At 42.3% G+C, this 12839-nt stretch overlaps 1 protein-coding gene across 1 annotated transcript in view; it reads left to right on the top strand.

Annotated features, from left to right (window-relative positions):
• The window catches only part of dgki (diacylglycerol kinase, iota), a gene marked incomplete at both ends in the record, with an annotated part of 153944 nt that overhangs the window by 137479 nt on the left and 3626 nt on the right, over positions 1–12839 (top strand). The window contains 8 exons of the mRNA XM_080753901.1: positions 239–283; positions 2076–2127; positions 2279–2319; positions 4464–4615; positions 5669–5694; positions 6188–6225; positions 9110–9230; positions 9663–9699. Of these exons, the coding sequence (XP_080610027.1) occupies positions 239–283; positions 2076–2127; positions 2279–2319; positions 4464–4615; positions 5669–5694; positions 6188–6225; positions 9110–9230; positions 9663–9699 (512 nt within the window). The remainder of the gene's footprint in view (positions 1–238; positions 284–2075; positions 2128–2278; positions 2320–4463; positions 4616–5668; positions 5695–6187; positions 6226–9109; positions 9231–9662; positions 9700–12839) is intronic.

Genomic DNA, 12839 nt, shown 5'->3' with positions numbered 1-12839 from the left:
GAAAATAAGTATTTTATGGAGCGCGAATTACTCATTTAATATACATATTCAAGCAAACATTTTACTCAAATCATTGCTTCCAGTGGGTCCCTGGAACAACATACTTTTTTTAGATGGGGGTCAAATGCATATAATTGATCATAGAAACATCATATGTTCAGAAAACTGTTTAGAGCACCTTGTTAGTAAAATGTGTTAAGGTGAAGTTGTGCTAAAAGCTGCTCTCTCTCTGCTGTAGGATCTGCACCAGGCGCCCTCTGCTGGTACCAGAGTGCATTACCAGGTACTGTCTCTTCTCTGCTTAGGGGTCTGAGGATTATGAGGTTGGAATATAAGACAAAGCAGCTTGATTAAAGGACAACTTTAGTTTTTTACAACAAGGGTTCATATTTTAGATTGTAATTAAAGAATATAAAAGATGAGTGTTAAAATTATTTCATTTACTTGGGTTTAGGCCTGGGGCGGTATCGACATTTTGTTACCGCGATTACCGTCTTCCCATTTACCGCCGGTACTCCGGTAATTACCGCACCACCGTATCTATTAATTAAGGTTCGGCGATAAGCCAAAATATTGCAATCATCTTCCCAAAAGTCGCCTCTCCACAGCCTGACTGCCCGAGTTATACTTCTCCGTACAGCACAGCGGGCCTGGCTTTGAAAGGAGCAGATCTACAAGCTCACAACACATCGCATCCGCGACGCGTTCTGAGCTTTTAGATCTGCACTGTCGGGTTACCATAGTAACGTAGGCTAGCTACTTGGGCTTTTCAGACACAAACAGCTGTGTGTAAACAAACCAGAAGAGGACGGGTAGTCAGATCGTGTACAGTGATTCTGTAAACTCACGTCACGTCTCAACTCTCAAATCGCAGTGATTGAGTGCTGCTATATACAGGTTTTAGTTACAAGACTTGACAGAAAAGGTTATAAAATCACCGACGCACCGCCGGACGGGGCACAACGCGCGACGCGGTGGAAAAAGTAAAATTGTTTCATTTTCGGTTTTAGTCCACGCGGCCCGCGCTCCGCCAGTAATCCGTATGAATAAAAAAAGATATGCCACAACACAAGGTATGTATTAACATCCTTGTGTCGTGTGGATTACAGAGAAAGTTTACGCTGCTCTGTACTCCTCTACGAGGCTTGCCTGCCCAGGCTTTGCAGGTCTGTCTCTTAGTGACGTATGTGGCTTCCAAACCTGTGGTACACGCCCCAGAGCAGAGCGGCATGGAGCGCATGCGGTCCTCGCTTCTCCCCTGTTTTAAAACTCGCTTGTTTTCCAATAAAAAATATATATATTTTTTGTCTTTTTTTACCGCGGTAAGCACACTGACACCGCGGTAGACCTCGGTATACCGCGGTACGGCGGTTACCGTCCCCAACCCTACTTGGGTTAGGGTTAGGGTTACCCTAACCCTTTCGATTGTTTTAGAGATTCTTATTTCAGTGTTTGGGGGCATGCGTACAAGTGGCTAAATACTGTATGTCATTTTACACAGAATAAAAATAATTCCCAAGACACAACGCAACCTTTCATGGTTGGATGTGACTTATGGGGGCTAGAAGTGTTACTGTAAATAGCAATAAAGAAACTGCTGGCTTATTGTGTCTAAAAATACATATTTAGCCACTTGTACGCATGCCCCCATGCGTACGCATGCCCCGCATTTTAGCACGGTAAACGCGATAAAACAATAGAACGAAGCAAATGAAAACATTTTAACATTCACTTTTTCTTTTCTCTAATTACAATCTAAAATATGAACCCTTGTTGTAAAAAAACAAAGTTGTCCTTTAATACTGCTCAACCTCTTCTATTATTGGCAATCCATCTATTTGTAGAAGAAGGTGCTTTCTGTACCCATAATTATTTATCTGGTGATGGTAATATGACAGACTGAAGTCTCTGACCAGTGTTGACTGTGAATAAAGTCATATGCATGTGTTGATTCTGTACAGTCTGGACTGGTTTGGATTCCAGCACTGAGACATAATGTATGTTATAAACGTTTAATATTTATATTTGTATACATTTTTATTAATAAAGACGTTGAAATGTGTGTGTTCTTTCAGGATGAGGTCAGAGGTCACACTAGACTGTCTCCTCAATGGAGTTTCCTGGACTGTGAGTTTAATGATATTTAATGATTTAATCCATTATTTATAAGAGCCTATCATGTTGACATTATTTTATCATCCATTATTTAGGTTCCACCTCTCAGGCTTTGATTGACACGGAGGTTAACCAATCACATTGTGTGTGTTTGTATTGACAGCCACCTCAGCAGACCGATTCTACCGCATAGACAAGGCTCAGGTAGGAGGATGATCAATACCTGATCAATATGTTTATTTATACCTGGTCTATAGGTTTATTTATACCTGATCAATACCTGATCAATATGTTTGTTGCGACCGTAGGTCACAGTTTACTTTCAGAACTTTCACATGTTGACCGTATCTGTCTGTCTGTCTGTCTGTCTGTCTGTCTGTCTGTCTGTCTGTCTGCGTGTCTGTAAGGGTAACGTTTGCCTTTTTTGTTGATTGACTCTCACTCTGACATCACTGTGGCATGACCTCGCCCTTTCACCCTTAGTAGGCCTGGGGCCAATTCTGATATCTTCACAAATTGGTACCACCCAAGGTGACCGTACATTTTTTACATTTTTGACTTCCTACATGTCTCTAGTTTACATTTTGGTATGATAACCCTTTCTGCGACCCAGCTTAATTGATGTTATCACCCGCTAGAGTCGGTCTCCCATCGACTTTCTATACAGGAGGAAAATACCCAGAAAAACATTTTTTTTCTGGGTATTTAAGGAGGATCTGAGGGGTCTAACTAGGGGTTTGTCATGATGCTGAATCCATTGCAGGCATTTGTTTTGCACAAAAAACATTCCGTGGGCTAGAAATGGCCTCAGAAAACAATACACGTATGGGTGAGTATTCATGTTAGTCGGAGGCCTTAGGGTTTTTTTTCTCGTGCTAATCAGTCTAAAAGTGCAAAATTTTGCACAGATGTAGCTCAGGGCATGCTCTAATGATTTAGCTAGGGCGCCCGAGTCTGCGACATTCGGGGTCGCCACAGCGGCCAAATCAAGTTGGGCTCCCATCGACTTTAGTGATGAAAAGTGATGAGTCATCACTTTTCAGAGTTTTGTGGGTGCTGTGGTGACCCCGAAGGTCGCCGACTCGGGCGCCCTAGCTAAATCATTAGTGCATGCCCTGAGCTACATCTGTGCAAAATTTTGCACTTTTAGACTGATTAGCACGAGAAAAAAAACCCTAAGGCCTCCGACTAACATGAATACTCACTCATTCGTGTATTGTTTTCTGAGGCCATTTCTAGCCCACGGAATGTTTTTTGTGCAAAACAAATGCCTGCAATGGATTCAGCATCATGACAAACCCCTAGTTAGACCCCTCAGATCCTCCTTAAATACCCAGAAAAAAAATGTTTTTCTGGGTATTTTCCTCCTGTATAGAAAGTCGATGGGAGACCGACTCTAGCGGGTGATAACATCAATTAAGCTGGGTCGCAGAAAGGGTTATCATACCAAAATGTAAACTAGAGACATGTAGGAAGTCAAAAATGTAAAAAATGTACGGTCACCTTGGGTGGTACCAATTTGTGAAGATATCAGAATTGGCCCCAGGCCTATAGGCGTCTTACTGGTTGATACTACTGATCAATATGTTTATTAATACCTGATCTATAGGTTTATTTATACCTGATCAATACCTGATCAATATGTTTATTGATACTACTGATCAATAAGTCTGTTGATAAACTGATCCCTAGCTTCTTGGTCCATAGCACTTACATTACACTGACTGACTGACTGACTGACTGACTAACCCACTGACTCACTGATACACTGACTGACTGTCTTGAATTTGGATGGTGTATTTGTGTACGTTCAAAGCAGGGATACACAACTTTATGATGGCTCAGGTGCCACAAATACCAAAAGTCCAAGGGCCGCAAGCTAAAGATTACGGTCCTATTTTGGACAATTAGACAATGATTTTGTAACAAGACTAAAAAAGTAAGGAAACACTCGGAAACAGACACATTTCCATCTATAAGACCAAACCTCATTGAACAAAAACATTGTCATGGAACGATTAATAATGAAATTATGAAGTTTCTTCTTTTGGAACAAACAACATGGCAAAAAAGTCAAAAAGATCTTGTTTAAAACAAGAACACGTTTCTATTAAAATATGACTCGTCCACAGTCGCCACACTGAAAGTAGGCAGGGGCCCACGGGTCGCACATTGAATAGCGCTGTTTTAAAGGATGTATTTTCCACAGGATGTCTTCTCCACTTCTTATGTACGTGTGTGTGTGTGTGTGTGTGTGTGTGTGTGTGTGTGTGTGTGTGTGTGTGTGTGTGTGTGTGTGTGTGTGTGTGTGTGTGTGTGTGTGTGTGTGTGTGTGTGTGTGTGTGTAGGAACATCTCCACCTGGTCTTGGAGATCTGTCAGGAGGAGCTTTTCATCCTGGACCACCAGGGGGCAGCGGAGAGCCCGGCACAGGGTCACATGACCCACGGTCACATGACCGCTGGCATGATGCCAGACCTGGTGGTGGAACCCTGCACCAGGTAACGCACGGACGCACACACGCGCGCACACGCACACGCACATACACACACACACACACACACGCGCAAACACGCACGCACGCACGCACACACACTTGCAGAGAATGTTAGAGAGGCAGGGGCTGAAATTTCTAAAAGGGCAGAACATTTTGAAAATAGCCGACCTCCAAGCTCACAACGTGTCGCGCTGCGATGCGTTGTGAGCTTGGAGGTCGGCTATTTTCTATACTTGATACCACACTGAACTAAGCATAATCACATGAATACTGGAGATGTGGCGTAGCGGCATGGATTTCTACACAGAGAGGGTAATTCTTTCAACATAAGATGCTGCATTCAAGTTCAGGAGAGTTTGAACAAGGCAATTCTCTTGAATGCTGCCTTCAGGTGTGGCATGGAAAGAGGGGGCATTTACATTTCTTTCACCATAGTAAAAACTGCATTCATGGTCTGGAGAGGGCACTTTTTACAGATGGATAAAAGGGCAGGGGCTCAAGCCCCCTTTGATGGCTATGTGCCTGCAAGGCTTATTATGCCTTGTACGAAGGACATTATCAATATCAGTGCAGTCAGATAATCAGGTAAACAGACAGTTGCAAAGTGCATGAAGGGCAGAACTTTGTAACTCTTTTTGGAGAGGCCTGCCGTTTGTAAACACCTCACAACCAACGTGCGCACGTGCCCTTTCCCTAACGGGTTCATTTGGTTCCATTTGTACACTGTCAGAGTTACAGACTAGTATGGGTCCCTTTAGACCCCCCTAAAGGAACCCACAGAGTCCCTGGAATCCACTTTGTGAACCACTGCCCTAGGCTGCCAAAGTTAAAAACTAAAAGTTTACATCTGCTGTGAGATGGTCTGCTCTAGCTGTTGATATTTCAGCACTTTGATTAGAAAGGCTTCTTCCAAGCTGTAGTCAAAAGTACAGCCGACCTCGAGAATGAACTCCTCCCTAAGGTGTTCGCGCGCGCACGCACGCACATACGCACGCACACGTACTACATACACACAGTGCATCAAGCAGGTCTAACTCCTTGTCATTTTACTCCACAGTTCTCCTCTGACTCCTGAAGAACAAGGTAACATACACACACACACACACACACACACACACACACACACACACACACACACACACACACACACACACACACGCGCACACATGCACAAACACACACAAATTCAATAGAATAGATTTTCTACATTATTATGCGCTTCACGGTCAGAATTTTGACGAGCGTTAACGTTCGAAGCAGTAAAAGAGTTAATAGTATTTCTATCTCTGAGACCCCAATTTATATTGTAAAATCAATGTTAGTTTAACTCTGTGTACAAATGGAACCAAATGGACCCGTTAAGGGTTCCATTTGTACACTCTCTGAGTTACAGACGCGTTTAGCTGGGGACCCCCTGGAACTCCCAGGGGGTCCCTGCCTAACATTTTAGCCTAGTTTTTATTTGTTGTGTATTTAGACCGTTTTTAGTCAAATCATAGTTTTTATTTAGTTTCCATTGTCTCCACTTACCAATAAAACCACAACATGATGGAAAAAATGTGTGTCTGATTCACAGCATTACTGACGGCGGCCCATCGCGGGGACATGTCTACAGTAAGGGCAAAACACACACACGCACGCACACGCGCGCGCACGCACGCACGCACGCACGCACGCACACACACACACACACACACACACACGTCTTGATTCATTGTAATCTTATGTAGGCTGTGTATGTTTTTATTTTTTCAATAATGTCAAATTAATTGGTAGAAATATGTGTCCCAGCGCAACTGGCGGCTAGTCATTGATTTTTTTTTTTTTCATTTTCATTTTTTCATTTCATCTGAAAGCTGGGGATCATAGCTACAAAATGATATATTGGTTGTGGAGATTGACCCAACAGTTTTGAAGATATGGCTTATAGAATGATGCCATGCTGAAATAGGACTTTTGAGATATTCAAGTTTTAAATACATTTCTAACCTGCAATGACCTGACTCCGCCACATGGGGAGCAATCTTCAATTCAATCTTCAATTCAAAGAAGCTTTATTGGCATGAGAACACAAACGTTTACACAGTGGTGGAAAAAGTACCTACATTTTATAATTAAGTAAAAGTATCAATTCTGCAATGTAGAATCACTCTGTTACAAGTAAAAGTCCAGAATTAAAAATGTACTTGAGTAAAAGTACAAAAGTATTGGTATCCAAATGTACTTAAAGTACCAAGTGAAAATATGATAGTATCCAAACATTTTGGGGGCAAAAGTTAAGTTTAAGTTAATTTAATTTTAGTTCAGTTACGGTATGTTAAGGTACGTTAAAGTTAAGTTAAGTTATACTGATTTTATTTGTATTTTATATTACTAGAAGCGGGTGGCCCAGCGTCTAGTCGGCGACCTGGCCAACTCGGGAACAATGTAAATAGGGAATGAATGCCCCGCCCTTTAATGCAAACCCCATTATACTGTTGTCATAGGACCCGTTTTAACCATCTGTTTGCCTCTGTCCATTTATGCCCATATAGGGAGATATCTGTATCTGTCTGTCTGTCGGCGTCCATTTTATGTCCATATATGGAGATCACTGCAGATATAGTTCTGGGTCCATTTTATGCCCATATATGCCCATACAGTATATGGAGTTATCTGTCTATCTGCGTCCATTTTATGCCCATATATGAGATCTCTGTCGCTTTTTGTTTGTTTCCTCTTTAAGCAGAATATGCAGCCTGCTTAAATCTGCATCATTCAAGTCATCCTCCCAGTCCCACGCTTTGTTGCTTGTCTTATGTTTGTCTTTGTCTCTTTTATTTTCTTTTTCTTTTTTGGAGCGGGAGAGTGAATTCAGCTTGAGTTTTTTTGGAGAACTTGTTTTTTTTTCAGTCTTGTGCTGTTGATTTAGCTTGTCTTATGTTTGTCTCCTCCGTCTGCACCTCAGCCAACCCAGATCTCGACTACTGATCCTTGTTCTCTTCAGCAAAAGCTGTAAAGTAATTTAAATCTGCATCATCGATGTCCTCCCAGTCACACTCTTTGTTGTTTGTCTTATGTTTGTCTCCTCCTCCATCTGTTTGTCTGTGTCCCTTTATGCCCATTATGGAGATCTCTGTATCTGTATGTGCCTCCGACTGTGTTGCAGACACAGTGCCGGTTCCCCCTTTAATGCAAACCCCATTATACCTGTTGTCATAGGACCCGTTTTGACCATCTGTTTGCCTGTGTCCATTTATGCCCATATATGGAGTATCTGTCTGTGCCTCTGACTGTGTTGCAGACACAGTGCCGGTTCCCCCTTTAATGCAAACCCCATTATACATGTTGTCACAGGACCCGTTTTGACCATCTGTTTGCCTGTGTCCATTTATGCCCATATATGGAGATATCTGTATCTGTCTGTCTGTGTCCACTTTATGCCCATATATGGAGATCTTTGACCATCTGTTTGCCTGTGTCCATTTATGTCCATATATGGAGATATCTGTATCTGTCTGTCTGCATCCATTTTATGCCCATATATGCAGATCTATGCAGACACAGTGCCAGTTCCGGAAAATCCTGATGTCAGACATCAGAATCCGAACCTTTCGTGCTGGTTCCAGAAAATCGTGTATCGGGTCGGCTCGAGGCCGAGGACTGCACTACCTGCTGCGGTGGGGAACGCGCGTGCCGAATTTGAAATAGGAAATGAATGCCCCACCCTTTAATGCAAACCCCATGAATGCCCCACCCTTTAATGCAAACCCCAATATACCTGTTGTCATAGGACCCGTTTTGACCATCTGTTTGCCTTTGTCCACTTATGCCCATATATGGAGATCTCTGCACACACAGTACCGGTTGCGGAAAACTCTGATGTCAGACATCAGCTCCGCATACGGGCATTCATTTTATGCCCATATATGGAGAATGCGCGTGCCGGTGGGACGAACGGTTCTCGAGATACGCGGATTACATACATACATACACACTAACAGAGATTTGTTGTTGACTCATGTGGCGTACGTGATGTCAGAGCCTTTCATGAAGTGATGTCACAATGAGTCAGCGCTTGCGCCGATTTCCTCCGGAACAGCCTGATGTCAACAATCAGCCCCGCATAAGGAGATTCCGAACATTTCGCGCCGCTTCGGGAAAACAGCGCGTCGGGTCGGGTCGAGGCCCGGCACTGCACTCCGCGCCGCAGCGGGGAACGCGCGTGCCGAATCTGAAGCCGGTGGGACGAACGGTTCTTGAGATACGCGGAGATACAGACAGCCTCGTACCGTGGCCTCTGTATGTGTTAAACCTTGAGTTCAGTTCAGTATTCACATGGACTTATAATTATTGTTTTATTTGACAGCCCAAGTCTGTAAGTTGTTCCTGTCATTTTGTGACCTTGTTTCTGAAATGATCAAATTCCACATTTGCCTGCACGTGCGTGTGTGTGTGCGTGTGTGTGTGTGTGTGTGTGTGTGTGTGTGTGTGTGTGTGTTTGTGTGTGTGTGTGCAGCTGTCAGAGTGTGTGTGTCAGGGGGTCAGTGTGTTGGTCAGAGACTCGGCGGGACGCACAGCTCTGCATCTGGCCGCTCAGAACGGACACGTCCAGATGGTCCGATTCATCCTACAACAGAGTGAGTTCTCCTTCTAAAACACCCTGGATGTCCCAGACTCTTCTCCCTTCCCTAAAACACCCTGGACGACGCTCCATGCGTCCCAGACTCTATTATCTAGCTCTATTATCACAAAATATAGCTATTTAACACTGTTACTGAACAAACACTCTATAGCAATGATTACTGTCACAATATAGAGCTATTTAACACTGTTACTGAACAAACACTCTATAGCAATGATTACTGTCACAATATAGAGCTATTTAACACTGTTACTGAACAAACACTCTATAGCAATGATTACTGTCACAATATAGAGCTATTTCATCATACAATCTTTAACACAATGTGTGTATGAAGGAATAAAACATACTCACTATCCTTGTACTGGGGACATGCCTTTTTCTATTCACTAATATTTAGCTTATTATTATTTTGTATTTTCTTCAGGCTCCAAGGTTATTCTGGACTTGGTGGACAGAGAGAGGTTTGTGTTTATTTATAGACATTATTTCACATTAATCACAGCTTAGTTGAATACTTGATTCTGATTGGTCAATCGTTGAATTCAGCGGCGTGTTATTTCTGGATAATAAACAGACCTCTGTCCAATCAAAGACTCAGAGCACCTGACTGGCTCATATCAATCAAAGCTTGTCATTTACAACTAAACGTTGCTCTCAATAACTTTTTTTCCTCAACACTTTGAGTGCCACAGTTTCGTGAAAAAAATCTATTCTAATACTTCCTGTAATTTTCCGAGGCGACTGTGCTGTGCTCATAGAGTAATATATAAACTAGAGGACTGACTGTCCCGCCCCCAGCTATTCATTTCCATGCTAGTTGCTCAGTGGCGTTTCAAGCACCCGGAAAAGACTGCCGGGAGTCCCTCCAATGGTCTAGGGCAGGGGTTTTCAAAGTGGGTGACGGGGCACCCTGGGGTGCCGTGGCGGCAGTCCAGGGGTGCCGCGAGATCATTTGATAATATTTGGAATTTAGGCTATTTGGACACTTGAAAAAATATTTAGTATCATTTTAAACTTGAAGTACAAAGTCATTTTCAGTTCTAACCAAAATGTATGGAGCCAGATCAGTCTCAATAATCATGAATGTGTGTCTCCAGTTTTGTAATTTGTGTGCCCACATTTTGAACTCACATGCCCAGATTTGAAACTCACAAGGTCAGATTCTTGTGTGTTTTGTATCTGTGATTTGTATCTGTGTTTTGTGTTTGTGTTTTGTATTTTTGATTTGTATCTGTGATTTGTATCTGTGATTTGTATCTGTGATTTGTATCTGTGATTTGTATCTGTGATTTGTATCTGTGTTTTGTATCTGTGTTTTGTATCTGTGTTTTGTATTTGTGTTTTGTATTTATGATTTGTATCTGTGATTTGTATCTGTGATTTGTATTATTATTTGTTATTTGCATCTCTGATTTTTATCTGTGATTCAAATCCACAAAATACAAACACAAAACACAGATACAAAACACAGATACAAAACACAGATACAAATCACAGATACAAATCACAAATACAAAACACAAACACAAAACACAAATCACGGATACAAATCTTTTTGAGACTCTTCTGACTGTGGGCGTAGACAAACGTCATCATTGGCTGAGGAACCCAATTCCTCAGCCAATCACACCTTTTGCCTCCTCCCATTGGCATGGTTGCCATGTTTGCTAAAAGTAAGTTATCTGGACTTTCTTATCTATAAGTTCAGCTATACATGAATATATCCATACCATATCTTGTCTTACACAATCAGTCAATGGTGAATGGACTAATTGCGACCGTCAGGTCGCAGTTACTATCAAAACCTCGACCAGGTGTCCGTCTGTCAGTCTGTCAGTCTGTCAGTCTGTCAGTCAGTCCGTCAGTCTGTCACACGTCACACTTTTGCCCTGCTCATATCTCCGCAAACGTTGCACCGATCCATGCCAAATTTTGCACACACTCCTTGCCTGCCAAACCACAACCTCAATTATCACATGGCCCTCTTTTAGCGCCACTATGAGGCCGATTCCTGCAGAACCCATATTTTGGACACTGCGCCTACAATTTTTGCCCTAAAATCACGCAAGTCGGTACACAGTATGTCTACATACATCTCATCAACATGGATCTGTCCCATTTAGCGCCACCTTCAGGCCGATTTTTTAAAACACATTTTTGGACACTACTCCTACAGATTTTGCCCTAAAATCACGCAAATCGCTACACAGTATGTCTACACTCATGTCATCAACATGGATCTGTCCCATATAGCGCCACCATCAGGCCGATTTTTTCAAACACATTTTTGGACACTGCTCCTACAAATTTTGCCCTAAAATCACACAAATCGGTACACACTTGCTCTACACTCATGTCATCAACATGGATCTGTCCCATTTAGCGCCACCTTCAGGACGATTTTTTCAAACACATTTTTGGACACTGCTCCTACAGATTTTGCCCTAAAATCACGCAAATCGCTACCCAGTATGTCTACACTCATGTCATCAACATGGATCTGTCCCATATAGCGCCACCTTCAGGCCGATTTTTTAAAACACATTTTTGGACACTACTCCTACAGATTTTGCCCTAAAAATCACGCAAATCGCTACACATTATGTCTACACTCATGTCATCAACATGGATCTGTCCCATATAGCGCCACCATCTGGCCGATTTTTTCAAACACATTTTTGGACACTTTTTGGGTAAAGTGGTGATAAAATTGGAACGATACAGAGAAGATTAGCATGGTGCCTTCATTATGCTAATCTTCTCTGTATCGTTCCAATGTTAGCCCAAAGACAGTGCCCCGTTGCCAACAAAGGGCATTTTGATAGTGCATTTGAAACGGCTTGGAATTACAGACAGACAGAACATGACATTTAAATATCCGAGTGGTTTTTTTAAGGCTAAAACCTGTATAAAACCGTATTATGGACCAATATTTATATAAGATATATATTTTGAAAAACATGGTGGGGCCCCTTGAAAAACAAATCAAATATGAATACTGTATAGCCACTATCATTGCTGCCACCGAAACGGGAGTGCAGCAGCGGCCCATAAGAGTTATCTGCATATAGCCTCTACAACGTCTGTGTGCATATGTATTTAGTACATAAAAATAATGTACCAGTAAGACTCCCTAATCGGAAAATAAGCGACCGTCAGGTCGCAGCGTGATTTTAGGCCAAAATGTGTAGGAGCTCAGTGTCCAAAAATGTGTTTGAAAAAATCGGCCTGAAGGTGGCGCTAAATGGGACAGATCCATGTTGATGACATGAGTTTAGAACAAGTGTGTAGTGATTTGTGTGATTTTAGGGCAAAATGTGTAGGAGTAGTGTCCAAAAATGTGTTTTAAAAAATCGTCCTGAAGGTGGCGCTAAATGGGACAGATCCATGTTGATGACATGAGTGTAGAGCAAGTGTGTACCGATTTGTGTGATTTTAGGGCAAAATTTGTAGGAGCAGTGTCCAAAAATGTGTTTGAAAAAATCGGCCTGATGGTGGCGCTATATGGGACAGATCCATGTTGATGACATGAGTGTAGACATACTGTGTAGCGATTTGCGTGATTTTAGGGCAAAATCTGTAGTAGTAGTGTCCAAAAATG

This window comes from Nannobrachium achirus (genome assembly GCF_963921795.1).
Source record: "Nannobrachium achirus genome assembly, chromosome: 23".
NCBI lineage: Eukaryota > Metazoa > Chordata > Actinopteri > Myctophiformes > Myctophidae > Nannobrachium > Nannobrachium achirus.
This window is presented reverse-complemented; position numbering and strand designations above follow the sequence as displayed.